Source organism: Polypterus senegalus, chromosome 10 (assembly GCF_016835505.1).
Source record: "Polypterus senegalus isolate Bchr_013 chromosome 10, ASM1683550v1, whole genome shotgun sequence".
Lineage (NCBI taxonomy): Eukaryota > Metazoa > Chordata > Cladistia > Polypteriformes > Polypteridae > Polypterus > Polypterus senegalus.
This window is the reverse complement of record NC_053163.1, coordinates 19,677,645-19,689,815: the sequence shown is the minus strand read 5'-3', so window position 1 is coordinate 19,689,815 and position 12,171 is coordinate 19,677,645. Positions and strand designations below refer to the sequence as shown.

The 12,171-nt window shown below is 35.5% G+C and overlaps 1 protein-coding gene across 2 annotated transcripts; it reads left to right on the top strand.

The window, feature by feature from the left end:
* The first annotated feature begins 325 nt into the window (after positions 1–325).
* On the top strand, positions 326–11,785 carry LOC120536891 (uncharacterized protein PFB0765w-like). Of its 2 annotated transcripts, none has more exons than XM_039765434.1 (7): positions 326–399; positions 2,188–2,649; positions 3,274–3,322; positions 6,469–6,510; positions 9,816–9,845; positions 10,063–10,095; positions 11,351–11,785. In XM_039765434.1, exons 2-7 carry the CDS (start codon positions 2,251–2,253, stop codon positions 11,392–11,394), a joined length of 597 nt encoding a protein of 198 aa, XP_039621368.1. In that variant the 5' UTR covers positions 326–399; positions 2,188–2,250; the 3' UTR covers positions 11,395–11,785. The 2 variants fall into 2 exon arrangements, with proteins under 2 accessions (XP_039621368.1, XP_039621370.1); XM_039765436.1 differs by having other exon boundaries at positions 331–399; positions 2,185–2,649.
* Positions 11,786–12,171: the final 386 nt, after the last annotated feature.

Genomic DNA, 12,171 nt, shown 5'->3' with positions numbered 1-12,171 from the left:
ACATAGACGTTCACCACTTTTGCATTTAGTTTATTTCGTATGCTGTGATTTCAAACTCATTTTGACTGGGCTCGTAGTACGAATAACTGCTTACAAAATCTGCAATCAAAAAATAAGTTTCCTAAACATGTGCAGTATTTTGAGTTGTTTGATCAACGATCACTGACAGGATATTTCTCCTTCAGCTTTCACAGCTATGCTGATTAACTCCGCGCCTTTGATAAACTACAATATGATGCGCTTTCTTAGGTGAAGAGCCACGTGATTCTTGTATTTTTTTTTTTTTTCACCCCTGTGTCTAAGTTACAGAGGTTTTCACAATCACTTCCAGTCGAGAGGCTGCAGCAGTGAAGTTTACCGCTGGGCTGGATTCTTGGACACTGATAAACTTGTAATGCGGTAATCGTTGCAATTTTTATTATTTATTTAGCTTATTGTTCCAAAATGTTTGGAGTTCAGATTTATCTCTTTCCTTTATTGTACTTGTGGTGTTTTCGTGAACGTGCACACGTTATGTCGACATTGGCAGTGTGAGGCATGAAGATGTCCGTTGTTTTCTGTTATTTGCATAGAATAACTGAAATGACGTTTGCAGTACTTTATTCTCCTAATTTTTCGCATCTCTATATTATTTTAGTTGCTTAGTGTTTGAGTCTGCACTGACCCCTCAAAAACTCATAGTTTTTCATTTTTGCCGAGAAATAAATAGTAATGTTTTGCCATCGCGTAATAAAGCATTAAAATATACGGCGGAGGAAGGACTGATACAAACGCTAGCAGCTGTTTCATAGTCCTTGAAAGGACTGTTTATTATCCCTTTAAGAAAGGGACCGTGATCATCTCCTCTCTGTCAAACTTAAGAGTATATGCTCTGACACCTCTTTCTCTTCAAACGGACTCGCTGTTCTTTCGCACTATCAAGCCGTACTGGCCTCTTTTTTTTTTTTTTCCCTTTAAGAAAGGGACCTGTTCGTCACATCTCTATTTGAAGCGCCTTAACCGCACTCGCTCCGCCTCGCCCCCTGCAGGTCCAGTAGCTCAATAACAACGCAAAACAAACATTTTATCGTTAATAAAACCAAAACAGACCCCAACAGTCGGAGCCTTACTGCCACCCGATTCCGCTGTCCATGATTATTATACCATACATTTTCTGCAATACCTACGTGTTTTTATATACAGTAAATTCAATTGCTAAAACAAATACACTGTCAGTTTTAAAATATTTTGGCAGTCGGCTTCTTTATTGGACATGAACATTGAAATTCAGCTGTACTGTAGTAAGTTGAAACCTGTGTGGACATCTTTTTTTTCCCCCTGACCAGCTCTTCGCTTGTTTGTCGTGTGGATGTAAAGGAATCTTCAGCTGCTCCACAGTTCAACAACAACAACAACATTTATTTCTATAGCACATTTTCATACAAACAGTAGCTCAAAGTGCTTTACATATTAAAGAATAGAAAAATGAAAGACACAATTATAAAACAAAATAAATAAACATTAATTAACATCGAATAAGAGTAAGGTTCAATGGCCAGGGGGGACAGAAAAAACAAAAAAAACTCCAGACGGCTGGAGAAAAAATAAAATCTGTAGGTATTCCAAACCATGAGACAGCCCAGTCCCCTCTGGGCATTCTACCTAACATAAATGAAACAGTCCTCTTTGGATTTAGGGTTCTCACGGAAGGGCTTGATGATGATGATGGTCACGTAGACTTCTGCCTTTGAATCCGTCCATCATTGTTGGAGCATCAGTTGTACCGACATATGCTGGGCTCTGTCAGAACTACAAAAAAACCAAAATGAGTTTCCAAATTTGCTCAGTCGTAGTACAAATAGATATACTGTATGGAAAATATTTGCCTGTTGACAAATGTCTACAGTACGGTGTCCATTTTAGTAGTGTTACTCCCTTGGCAGATCGTATCATAGTGAAGTACACCTTCCTGTAGACTGTTTGTGTCATTCATTGCTGCAGCGACTAACGTGCAGGATCTAAGCCTCCTGAAAAAGAGCCTACTGTGTCACTTTATGTACAGGAGATTTGTGTTGTCCTCCTAACCATTCAGCTGTCCAGACAGGCCACTAGCTATTTTTAAGTCTGTCAGTACAGCCCTGCCTAATCATAAATAATGTTATATAAACACATTTATTTCTGTATTTATTTATTTATTTTACGAAGCAGAGTGGTTATGATCCAAGGCCAAGTTAAGCAGAGCTAAAAAGAAACAACAAAGTAACAAATACAATGGAAGCGGTGTGTGAAGGAAAGAAATGCAAGATGTCAAAGGAGCATGGAAAGCGTCAAAGAAGTAACAAGGTGCTACAGGATGGTGAAGATGATGTGGAGAAAACTGACCAGGTGAAGAATACTGAAGATGAACAAATTATAATCAGTGAGTTGATTGAGAGGAATGGTATTTTAACACAGAGAAATAAGAATCTTAAGTCGACTAATGAAAAGCTGGAAAATGAAATCAGTAAGATGAAGAGGAAAGAAGCTGAGTGTTTAAAAAAGAACAATGAATTGGAAATGAGAATTAAAGAGCTTGAGAGGGACAAACGGGACTTGGAAAGAAAGATTAAAGAGCTACAAAAGGAGAATGAGAACCTGAAGAAGAAGATGATGATCAATGAAGAATCTCAGGTAGGAGTATTCCAGAAAGACTACTTTACATATATGCATGGGTATCAAATGATGTAAAAAATGTAAGAGTTTATTGAAGTTAATATTGCAATGAAGGCAAATCATGTCAGATATTTTTCACCTTCACCATTGTAAATATTACATATTATTGTCATCAATATTTAAATAAAAAACATACATTTTTCAAAACAATAACACATTGTAAATATCTTAGTTTGATAACCACAGTAAATATTATTGTATACAGCATACATACATAAACATTGGTTTGAAAAACAGGTAAACATAATTGATTTTTTGCCATAAGCAGAGTCACTTTGGAATATTCAAAGTGAAATCCTGAGTCTGTTTTAAATACACAGCATGAAGTCAGATACATACAGCTCCTGATTTTCTTTAAGGAAACTTATAAAATGTTTACTATAATTGTTTGCATATTTACTGATGGGTAGACAGATTAATAGAAAAGTGAAGACGAATAAAAAGCATCTTTTCATTTTACAGTGCAATGTCTTAGTATAGCTAGGCCGTACCATCTGCCAGTCTGACAGTGATTAAATAATGAATACAGGAGACATTTCACACATTGTTTGACTTTTTGTTTTACTGTTGTTATATGTTCAGGTTATGACTGCAAGTGATGATAGTGGCGTTGATGATTGGGAGATTGTGGGTGAGTATAAAATTAAAAGTAATTGTCTGATATTTGTAAAAGTTCTTATTGTTACTGGGGTGTTACTTTACAGATTACAAGATTCTTCAGCTCAGTATGAACAGGTTAACTTTAAGACTGTAAATCAATAAAATGAGAAAGCCAACTTTCACAATAACACGACATGGACCAACAGTATATTAAGAAGGCTTTGATTGGCATAGTGCAGGTTAATAACATTTTAACATCAGTATGAGGAAAAAATGTGAAATTAACCTGATAATTTATAAATGACCAACATTTATGCCATACACTATATAGCACTGTAACTATAAAGGATACAAAAGATCATACAAACCCAAAACCAGTTAATTTACCTGTTAATTACCTTTTGAAGTTACACACTTTCTTTTTGTGTCGCCTGCCAAGACTTCTCTGCATGTCTTTCTGGAGAAGTGGAATGGATGTGTTGATGCTGATCAGTCAGTTATTTAAGTATTGACTTTGCTTTTGACTACTATGACAATAATAAATATGACATTTTGATATTCCTACCTTTCTCTATGTATTGGGGAGGCCTAGGTATTAATTAGCCAATCTATGCTTACAGTATATTAACAAACAGAATGCAATTTATTCATAAGAACAAAGATTATAGAAATAAGGTAATACCATATATCTTTTTATATATATAAAGCAGACTGTAACAATCTTGCACTCTTGTATGTATGTTATCATCCAGTTGACGCTTGGAGCGTTCCTGCTGTGCTCCGTAAAAACAACCGACAGTTTTATCATGAAAAACCCACAGTATTATTTGTTTGTCATTTAATATTTGTTTTTGTTAACTATATTTTCATTTTATTGTAACAATGTTGTAGTGGTAATAGAATTAAATGAACCTAATAAAAATATTCATTTAATAATTTTTTTTTTTGTCTTCAAAAATTCTGCATGTAAAAACACCACAAAACAAAAATTAATCTGTCAAAAATACTTAAAAAAGGCTTTGCTTTTCCCATTTTTTTACACTACCTTGAACATATCTCGCAATTATATTTTTCTGAATATTGGCTATATATTATATCTCTATATACAGGGTGAGTCAAAATTATGTTAATACTAACAGATTATTTATTTATAGCCACTGGACCTTTCCAAGTAGATGGACACGTCGTGGTGTACCATTGCCATGGCCTCCACACTCCCCTGATTTGACACCCTGTGATTTCTTTGTTTGAAATGTTTTTTTTGATCTTCGTTATCTGCAGACATATAGAGAACATCTTAAATTTGAATGTGTAATTTGCAATGCATAGGTTTTTAAGTTTATAGAGCCAGTGAAAGTCTTACTTTTTATGTACAGTAATAATCAGCATGTAGTATGTCTCCATTCCCATAATTAGTGAGTATAACTACTATTTAGTAACAGATGTAGATAAATTTAGTGTCGGCATGGCTGGTTTTCCTTGCTGCTTATTAAACAACACCACAAAATGTCATTTAATTTCATTGTGTGATTCCTTGGGATGTCAGTAACTGTAAAAGGTACATTATTGGCAATTTTATATGATTGACATATTTCATGACCATTTATTTTAAACTTTAATAAGAGCAACAGTTAGATAAATGTATGTAAACAAGTCACATTGCTCACTTCTTTGCTCTGCACTGCAACATCCATATTATTAATTTTTACTTCCAGAAAAATAATACATATAAATGTACATTGACACACACATATCATGTTTTAAAATCTGTTTTTTCTTTCCAAATTCAGGGTTAAAGGGGGCATAGCCTATCCTGAAAGCATCAGATGTTCGGCGTGAACAAACTCTGTGTTTCAGGACTCGCTTATACTCGCATGCATACCCACATGGGGCTAATTTGGAATTTCTAAGTAACTGAGCACACTTATCTTTGGGGTATGGGAGGTGAACAGGAGAACCTTAAAGACAAGTTTACAGAGACATCAGGAGAATCTGAAATCTGTCTGAATTCAGGATAACTCCAAGCAATTAATCCATCCATGTTGATTTCACTAACGCCTTACAAGGTCATGGGAGATTCGCTTTCACACTATCCTGTAGATGTTTCATGCGGTAAGATAATGGACTCTCTTTTCTAGTCTTTGATCTCCCTTTGTTTTTTCAGTACTAAAGAAAAATATGAAATTGAACATGAAAAGTATACCCATTTGGAAAGTAAATATAAAAAAGAAAATGTATTTTAATGTTTAGTGAACTGTCTTTATAATTAAAAGAAATATTCAAGTAATTGCTAAAATACATATTCGTATCTAGCCTTGTAAATATATAATGGGAAATAGTAAGATTTGTCATATAAGGACTAGGGATTAGAGAAGATCATTAGAATTTATTTTTTTTGTAAAATGTTACTTTTTTTTTTACTCGTTTCATACTTCAGTTTATTATGACTTTGAATATGATGATCATTTTTTCAGTTCATGTTTTAATCATGCTGAACCAGGGCTGGACGTAATCCTAAACAGCCCTGTGATTGTTAAGTTCAGGATATCTCCACATTTTATTAAATGTCAGACACATTTGTGTTGCGAATCAAAAAACATCCATCCAGCTTGATTTCATTTATTCCATTACAAGGTCATGGTTGATTTGGTTTCACCCCACACTCTTAAAAATGCTGGTCCTTTAATGGCACATTATGGTACTTTACTGGGATGTATGTGTCTTCATAGACCCACTGCTTGAGAAAGAACTGTTTTATTCTGAGAAGATATTTGTGCTTTGAAAAACTTTCTAATATTTAGGAAAAAAAGCTGAAATCTTTAATGTTTGGCAGGCTACCTAGCAGGTCATAACAGAATAAGAAAACCTGAAGTTAGCCTGAGTTGTTGTATGCAGTGAGAATTCTATTAAAATCATGAATCATTGATATTTCACATATCTGTTATCATCTGTTCATGATTTGTGAAGTTCTTGCAGAACTACGTAAATAAAGGTTTTTTTGGAGCTTTCATGTAGATGGGTCTTTTGGAAACCAAAAATGGTTCCTTAATGTGAAGATCTGCTCTGACACCTTGATTTTTTAAGAGAGCATCTCTGTGTTTCATGGGTGTTATCTCTTAAAGATAATGAAATCACAGCTTCACTCACTAATTTACCTATTTTTCTTCATTACTACAGAGAAATCGGAAATTGATCAGGAGGAGAATATCCATCTGCAAAGTAAGCATTTAAAAAAATGTATCTTAATATGTTTAGGTTAGTGTCTGTATAATTAAAAAAAATCTTGAATACTATGATTGCTAATACATATATTCAGGTCCAACTTTGTTAATATGTAATGAAAATTATATGATTCATGATAAGGTTTAAAAAAGATTATTAATCAATCAAAATCAAACAAAAGTTTATTTATAAAGCACATGTAACAATACAATACAATACAATTTATAATTGTGTAGCCCAAAATCACCCAAGGAGTGCTGCAGTGGGCTTTAACAGACCCTGCTTTTTGACAGCCACCCAGTCTTGACTCTCTAAGAAGACAAGGAATAAGTCCCAAAAAAACCCTTGTAGGGAAAAAACTGAAGAAACCTCGAGAAAGGCAGATCAAAGAGAGTCCCCTTTCCAGGTAGGCAGGAAGTGCAGCGGGTGTCAAAAAGAAGGGGGTCAATACAACATAATACAGAGAATATAACACAAGTAATCCTTAATACAATATAATAGTGCAATAGAAATATTACAAGTACACAGCAGACTTCATCACTAGATGATATCACATAATAGGATTTGGATTTGTTCAGAGTCCTGGAGACCTCGGCCATCAAGCTGTCTCCTCCTATTGGCCATTCCACAGCTGAGTCAGCACTGGGCCAGCCAATCTGATGAGAGGACCCCTGTACCAGATGATTCCTGCGATCCTCCATCAGAGATGACTTTACCTTAGCGCTGAGAAAAATGCTGTTCATAAACTGGGAACAAAAACAATTTCAGGATAAAATCAATAAATAAACATATACAGTGGTACCTTGGTATATGTCTGCTTTGGAATAAGTCCAAACTTGGTATACGTCCTGTTTGGACACGAAAAATTTTGCTTGGTATACGACCTTTGTTTGGAATACGACTCGCGTGCTAACCTTGTTTACCTCTCTCGAGAAAAAGCCACGACTGCCCACGAGCGTTAGTGCGCCAGTTGCTAGCATTCAGTGAACAACCCGCGCTATATCTCTCTCTGAACTTTCACGTGTGTGATATAGCGGGTCCACAGCTCCTGTCAAAGTCCAGCTTTAAAATAAATATTCACCGCGCACGCAGCTTGGTGAGGGGGCATGGTGGTTATGTGGCTGAAGGTTGTCAGGGCGATTAGCGATGTGGGCGTTTCTCACTGAAGTGCACTTGTGAGGGACCGTCCTCATTCATGATTATTCCTGGGGCTGCTTATCTTGATAAACAGAAGCGTGAGTCAGCTAGAAGGGGAGTAAAAAGAAAGAACGGGAGGTCGAGTGAGTGAGTGAGTGAGTGAGTGAGTGAGAGAGGGCTGCTTATCTTGATAAACAGAAGTACGAGTTGGCTTGAAGGGGAGTAAAAAGAAAGAAGCAGGGGGGCCGCCAGGTAAAAAGGCACCGGGCTTCTTCTTGTTTTTTTTTATTTTTAAAGAATGCTTCCTGCTCTATTTTAACTTTGTTGTTTTTAAGAAGACTTTTTTCTATTGTTTTTAACCTCCATGTTTCACTTCTGATTTTATGGATTATTTATTGGAACTTTGGAGACTGCACTTTAATTTGAACACCTTGTTTTGTTAATTGTTTTAATAATAGCACTTTGCACTTTTTCACCATCCCCTTGCTTTACCGATGAGTGTTAGCAGTGAGGCACATTACCGACGGTGTAGGGTTCAAGGGCTCCCCAGCAGCAGATGGGAGCATACAGCAAACCCGCATCGTCACAACGTGATTTTGTGTTTTTTTCATGTAAATTTGAATTGATTGTTGAAAAGTATGAAGGTGGCATGCGTATCCGGGACATGGCTTTGCATACCGTTTGCCGAGAACGACGGTATCTACGATTGTGAAAAACAAAGATGTTATTAAAAAGTAAAGGAAGGTAAAATTTTCATTTATTTCATTTAATTGCTTTTGTATTTATGTATTTTAGTATTAAGCAGTGTTTAAATTATTTTATACAACCCCATCAATGTATAATATGCCAATAGCAATAGGATTTTTTTTCATGGGAACGGATTAATCATTTTCCCATTATTTCTTATTGGAAAAATTTGTTTGGTATACGTCCTGTTTGGTCAAAGGGTCTGGAACGAATTAAGGACGTATACCGAGGTTCCACTGTATATGCTATGAAAAAATTTAATTAAAACATATAAGCATAAGAATAAATCGTACCAAACCATTAAAGAGAATAAAATCAAAATATGACAGTGCTACTTTCAAGCATTTCCATATGCCAACAAGAAAAAAAAATGTAACTAAGATTTAAAAATATCAGTTGTGTCAGAAGACTAGGATATAGGACGGTGGACTATCCCATAGCCACAGAAAAAACACAATCACCCTTAAGCTTCAGCTGAGAATATGAGATGTAAAGATGTTTTTGATCAGATAATCTCAAAGGTCTAGTGGTGGAGTAGTGGTGAAGGAGGTCTGAGATATGCTGTGAGTCCAAAACATGAAGTGCTTTACAAACAAATTATAAAAGTGAACTCTGTATTTTACTGGAAGCCAGTGAAGCAAGGGCAGCACTGGTGATATGTGTTCTACCATCTTTCTAGTCAGGGGGCAAGCTGCTGCAGTTTAGACCAGCTGCTGATGGGACAGGGAAGACTGACCAACACCCAAATAGATATAATTACAATAGTCAAGGCGAGAAGAAATATATGCATCCACAACAATCTCTAGGTCTTTAAATGAAAGCACGGATTTCAGTTTCAGCTGAAGGAAGCTTTTTGACATCCATTGCTTAATATCCTCAAACCAAGTAAATATGGAGTTTAGTGATTCATCAGATTTTAGTGGCAAATACACCTGAGTGTCATCAGCAGAACAATGGAAAAAAAATGTTCTATATTTCAAATATTGAACCTAAAAGAATCATGTAAAAATAAAACAACACAAGGACCAAAGTGGAATTCATTAGGATTTACTGTTTTTGGAAAATGGTAGTTTTTTTTTATTCATGTCATACTTCCCTTTATGCGTCATGACTTTTGAATTTGGTATTAAATTTTTAGTTCATTTTTTATAATTAAGATTAAACTTGGACTGGTGTGTGATCCTATACAACACTGTGATGGCCAAATTCAGGGTATCTCCACCTTTCATTAATTATCAGAAACATTTGTCTGATTATCAAACGACATCCTTCCAATCTTGACTTCATTCACTCCGTTACAAGGTCACAGGAGATTTAATTGCACCCCATCTGTACGCATTTCATTTATTATTATCTTGTAAATATAATGGAATCACAGCTCCAGTCACTAATTTCCCTTTCTTTCTTCATTACTACAGAAAAATCAGAAATTAACCAAAAGGAAGAAAGTAAGTATACTGTGAAAAAGTGTTTTATTTTAGCATGTTATTATAGTGCCTTTATAATACAAAAATAAGTCTAAAATACTGGGTTTGCTAAAATGTATATTTACATCCAGACTTGTAAATCATTTTAATCTGAAGAAGAATACTATCATTTCTGTGAGGGCTAAAGATTTTCACTAATGCAATAAAATCAGTAATCAGAATATTTTTTTCCCCGCAGGTTCAACTTTCAACTTGATATCTAATACAATAGGTAAGAGGTTAAGAGTTGAGTGGGGTTCAAAGCCACTAATTGCACAAGTAAAATTGTAACTTATGTTAGGTTTTAGCTGGTCCTTTCAGAGTTGGCTGATCATTTCCCTTCTGACTGAGGGGATGATAGAATGAATTTATCCTCCAGCCTTTCATCCCCAATCCTACAGTCTTCATGTGTTGAAAGCAATAAACACAATGATAGCATGTGAAGTAAATGTGGACATTCCAGTGGACATTCCAAAGAGCTGTCCATGTTCACCTCGACTGCCTTCCAAAATGTCCTAACGGGCCATTAGGGCTGCTCTTCCAGTGAGTTGTGGCTTCTGTCATCTGTAGTACCGATATGTGCTGTCTGTTGTATCACGCACCATCATTTGCCACTGTAGAATTTGGGTAACATCTTGAAGCATGAAGTGCCACCATTTAAAGTCTATGCCTTCTGACCTTTTGCAAACCCTGAGTCAGGAAAAGACCACCTGACAGAGCTGTGATTGGATACATTAAATCAACAAAATGTCCAGTATGTTGACTTGACACAACTCCATCACCAGAACTCCAATCTACACAATGGTGTAGATAAATGTGTGGCCTTGAGTTAGTCAATTAAGCTGCCTGAGATGTTTATGTACTGAAAGTTGGAATAGGTGTAGTAAATATTACATAGCTAAATAAATCAGAACTAACAAATAAATACATAGATCTATAGGGAAATTACATGCACAATTAATATTGCAATAATAATATCTAATCTACTATATAATAAAACACTAAGGTTTATGTGTCCGGTCCCTCAGAGGATTCTGATTGGTGAGTTTGGCTTTGGTGACACAATGAAAGAAGAAGTGTTAGTGTGAAACACAAGTGGAGGAGTAAAGGTGTAGGAGGCACAATGAGAGCATCGCCTTCAAAGACGGGAAGTATGAAAGTGGATAGGAGGTGAGAATTGCGCCTCAAAAATAAAGACAGTCTGAGAAGCAGGTTTTACAGAGAGACAATTGTAAGGAGGAGCGTCTCTCAAGGGAGGTTCACATACACAAGGTTACCAAAGAAAGGCGCTGAAATTACATTGATTTGTATGTTTGCCAAAATAACCAATTAAACATGTCACATTTATCTTTGGTGGTCTAAAATGGTGTGCAGGAGTTTTAACTATGAGATATAGGACCTTAATATGTGCTCGAGTTCCACGGATTACCTCTGACCTCCCAAGGCTCTGATAATTTTCTAATACTTTTTCTCTCAATTTTTTGTTGGATCAGTTGTGACTTTTCTGAGTAATGCAGCAGGTAAGCAATAAGCTCACACCTTTGTGTTTTATGAGAAAAATACCCCAACAGGTAGTTGTAGTACATCTATTAGAAATTACGTTAAGGCTTCATAGCAGAAAAATGTCCCTTTAACAAAAAATAAAGCACCCCATTCCAAAATGAAATACAGGAAATAAAAGTAGAAAACTAAAGGTAACCATTCCACACATGATATAAACCAAGTTATATTTCATTTGCCAAGGCACTAACTACAACACCAACTCAAAATGAGTCCACGTGTGAATGTAGCCCATGGTGTGAAAAAAAGAAAAGTGGACTACAATTGGCTATTAAAGTAACACATTAAATAACTTCAAGCAGAAATTTAAAGATTTTGCACAAAGCACAAAGGTAATCTATCCTGGAAAAAAAAATATTCAAGCTGGCGTCAGAAATCAAAAGCAGTTGTTCTGACGTGAACCCAGCAGGTCTTTTATATTGTGTGAAAACTTAGGAAGAGGTATGAAACAACTGATTTTTGTTAAAAATGTTTTTATAATTGGGAAAATTGTGTTCTTTGAAAAGCTAATTTCTAAAATTAACTCCATCTTACAATTTTTGCTTACTTTTGAGATGATACTAGATATCCGTTCCTGGAATATGCTTACACAGTATCAAACTAATTTGAATGTGTATTAAATTTCTTAGAATTTCTAAGAGCCTTGTAATAATCCATGTATGTATCCATTACCAGTGCTACTTTTCCAGATTATTTTTGCATGGCACACTCACATACAGAATTTGAGACTTGCCAGTTGACATAACGT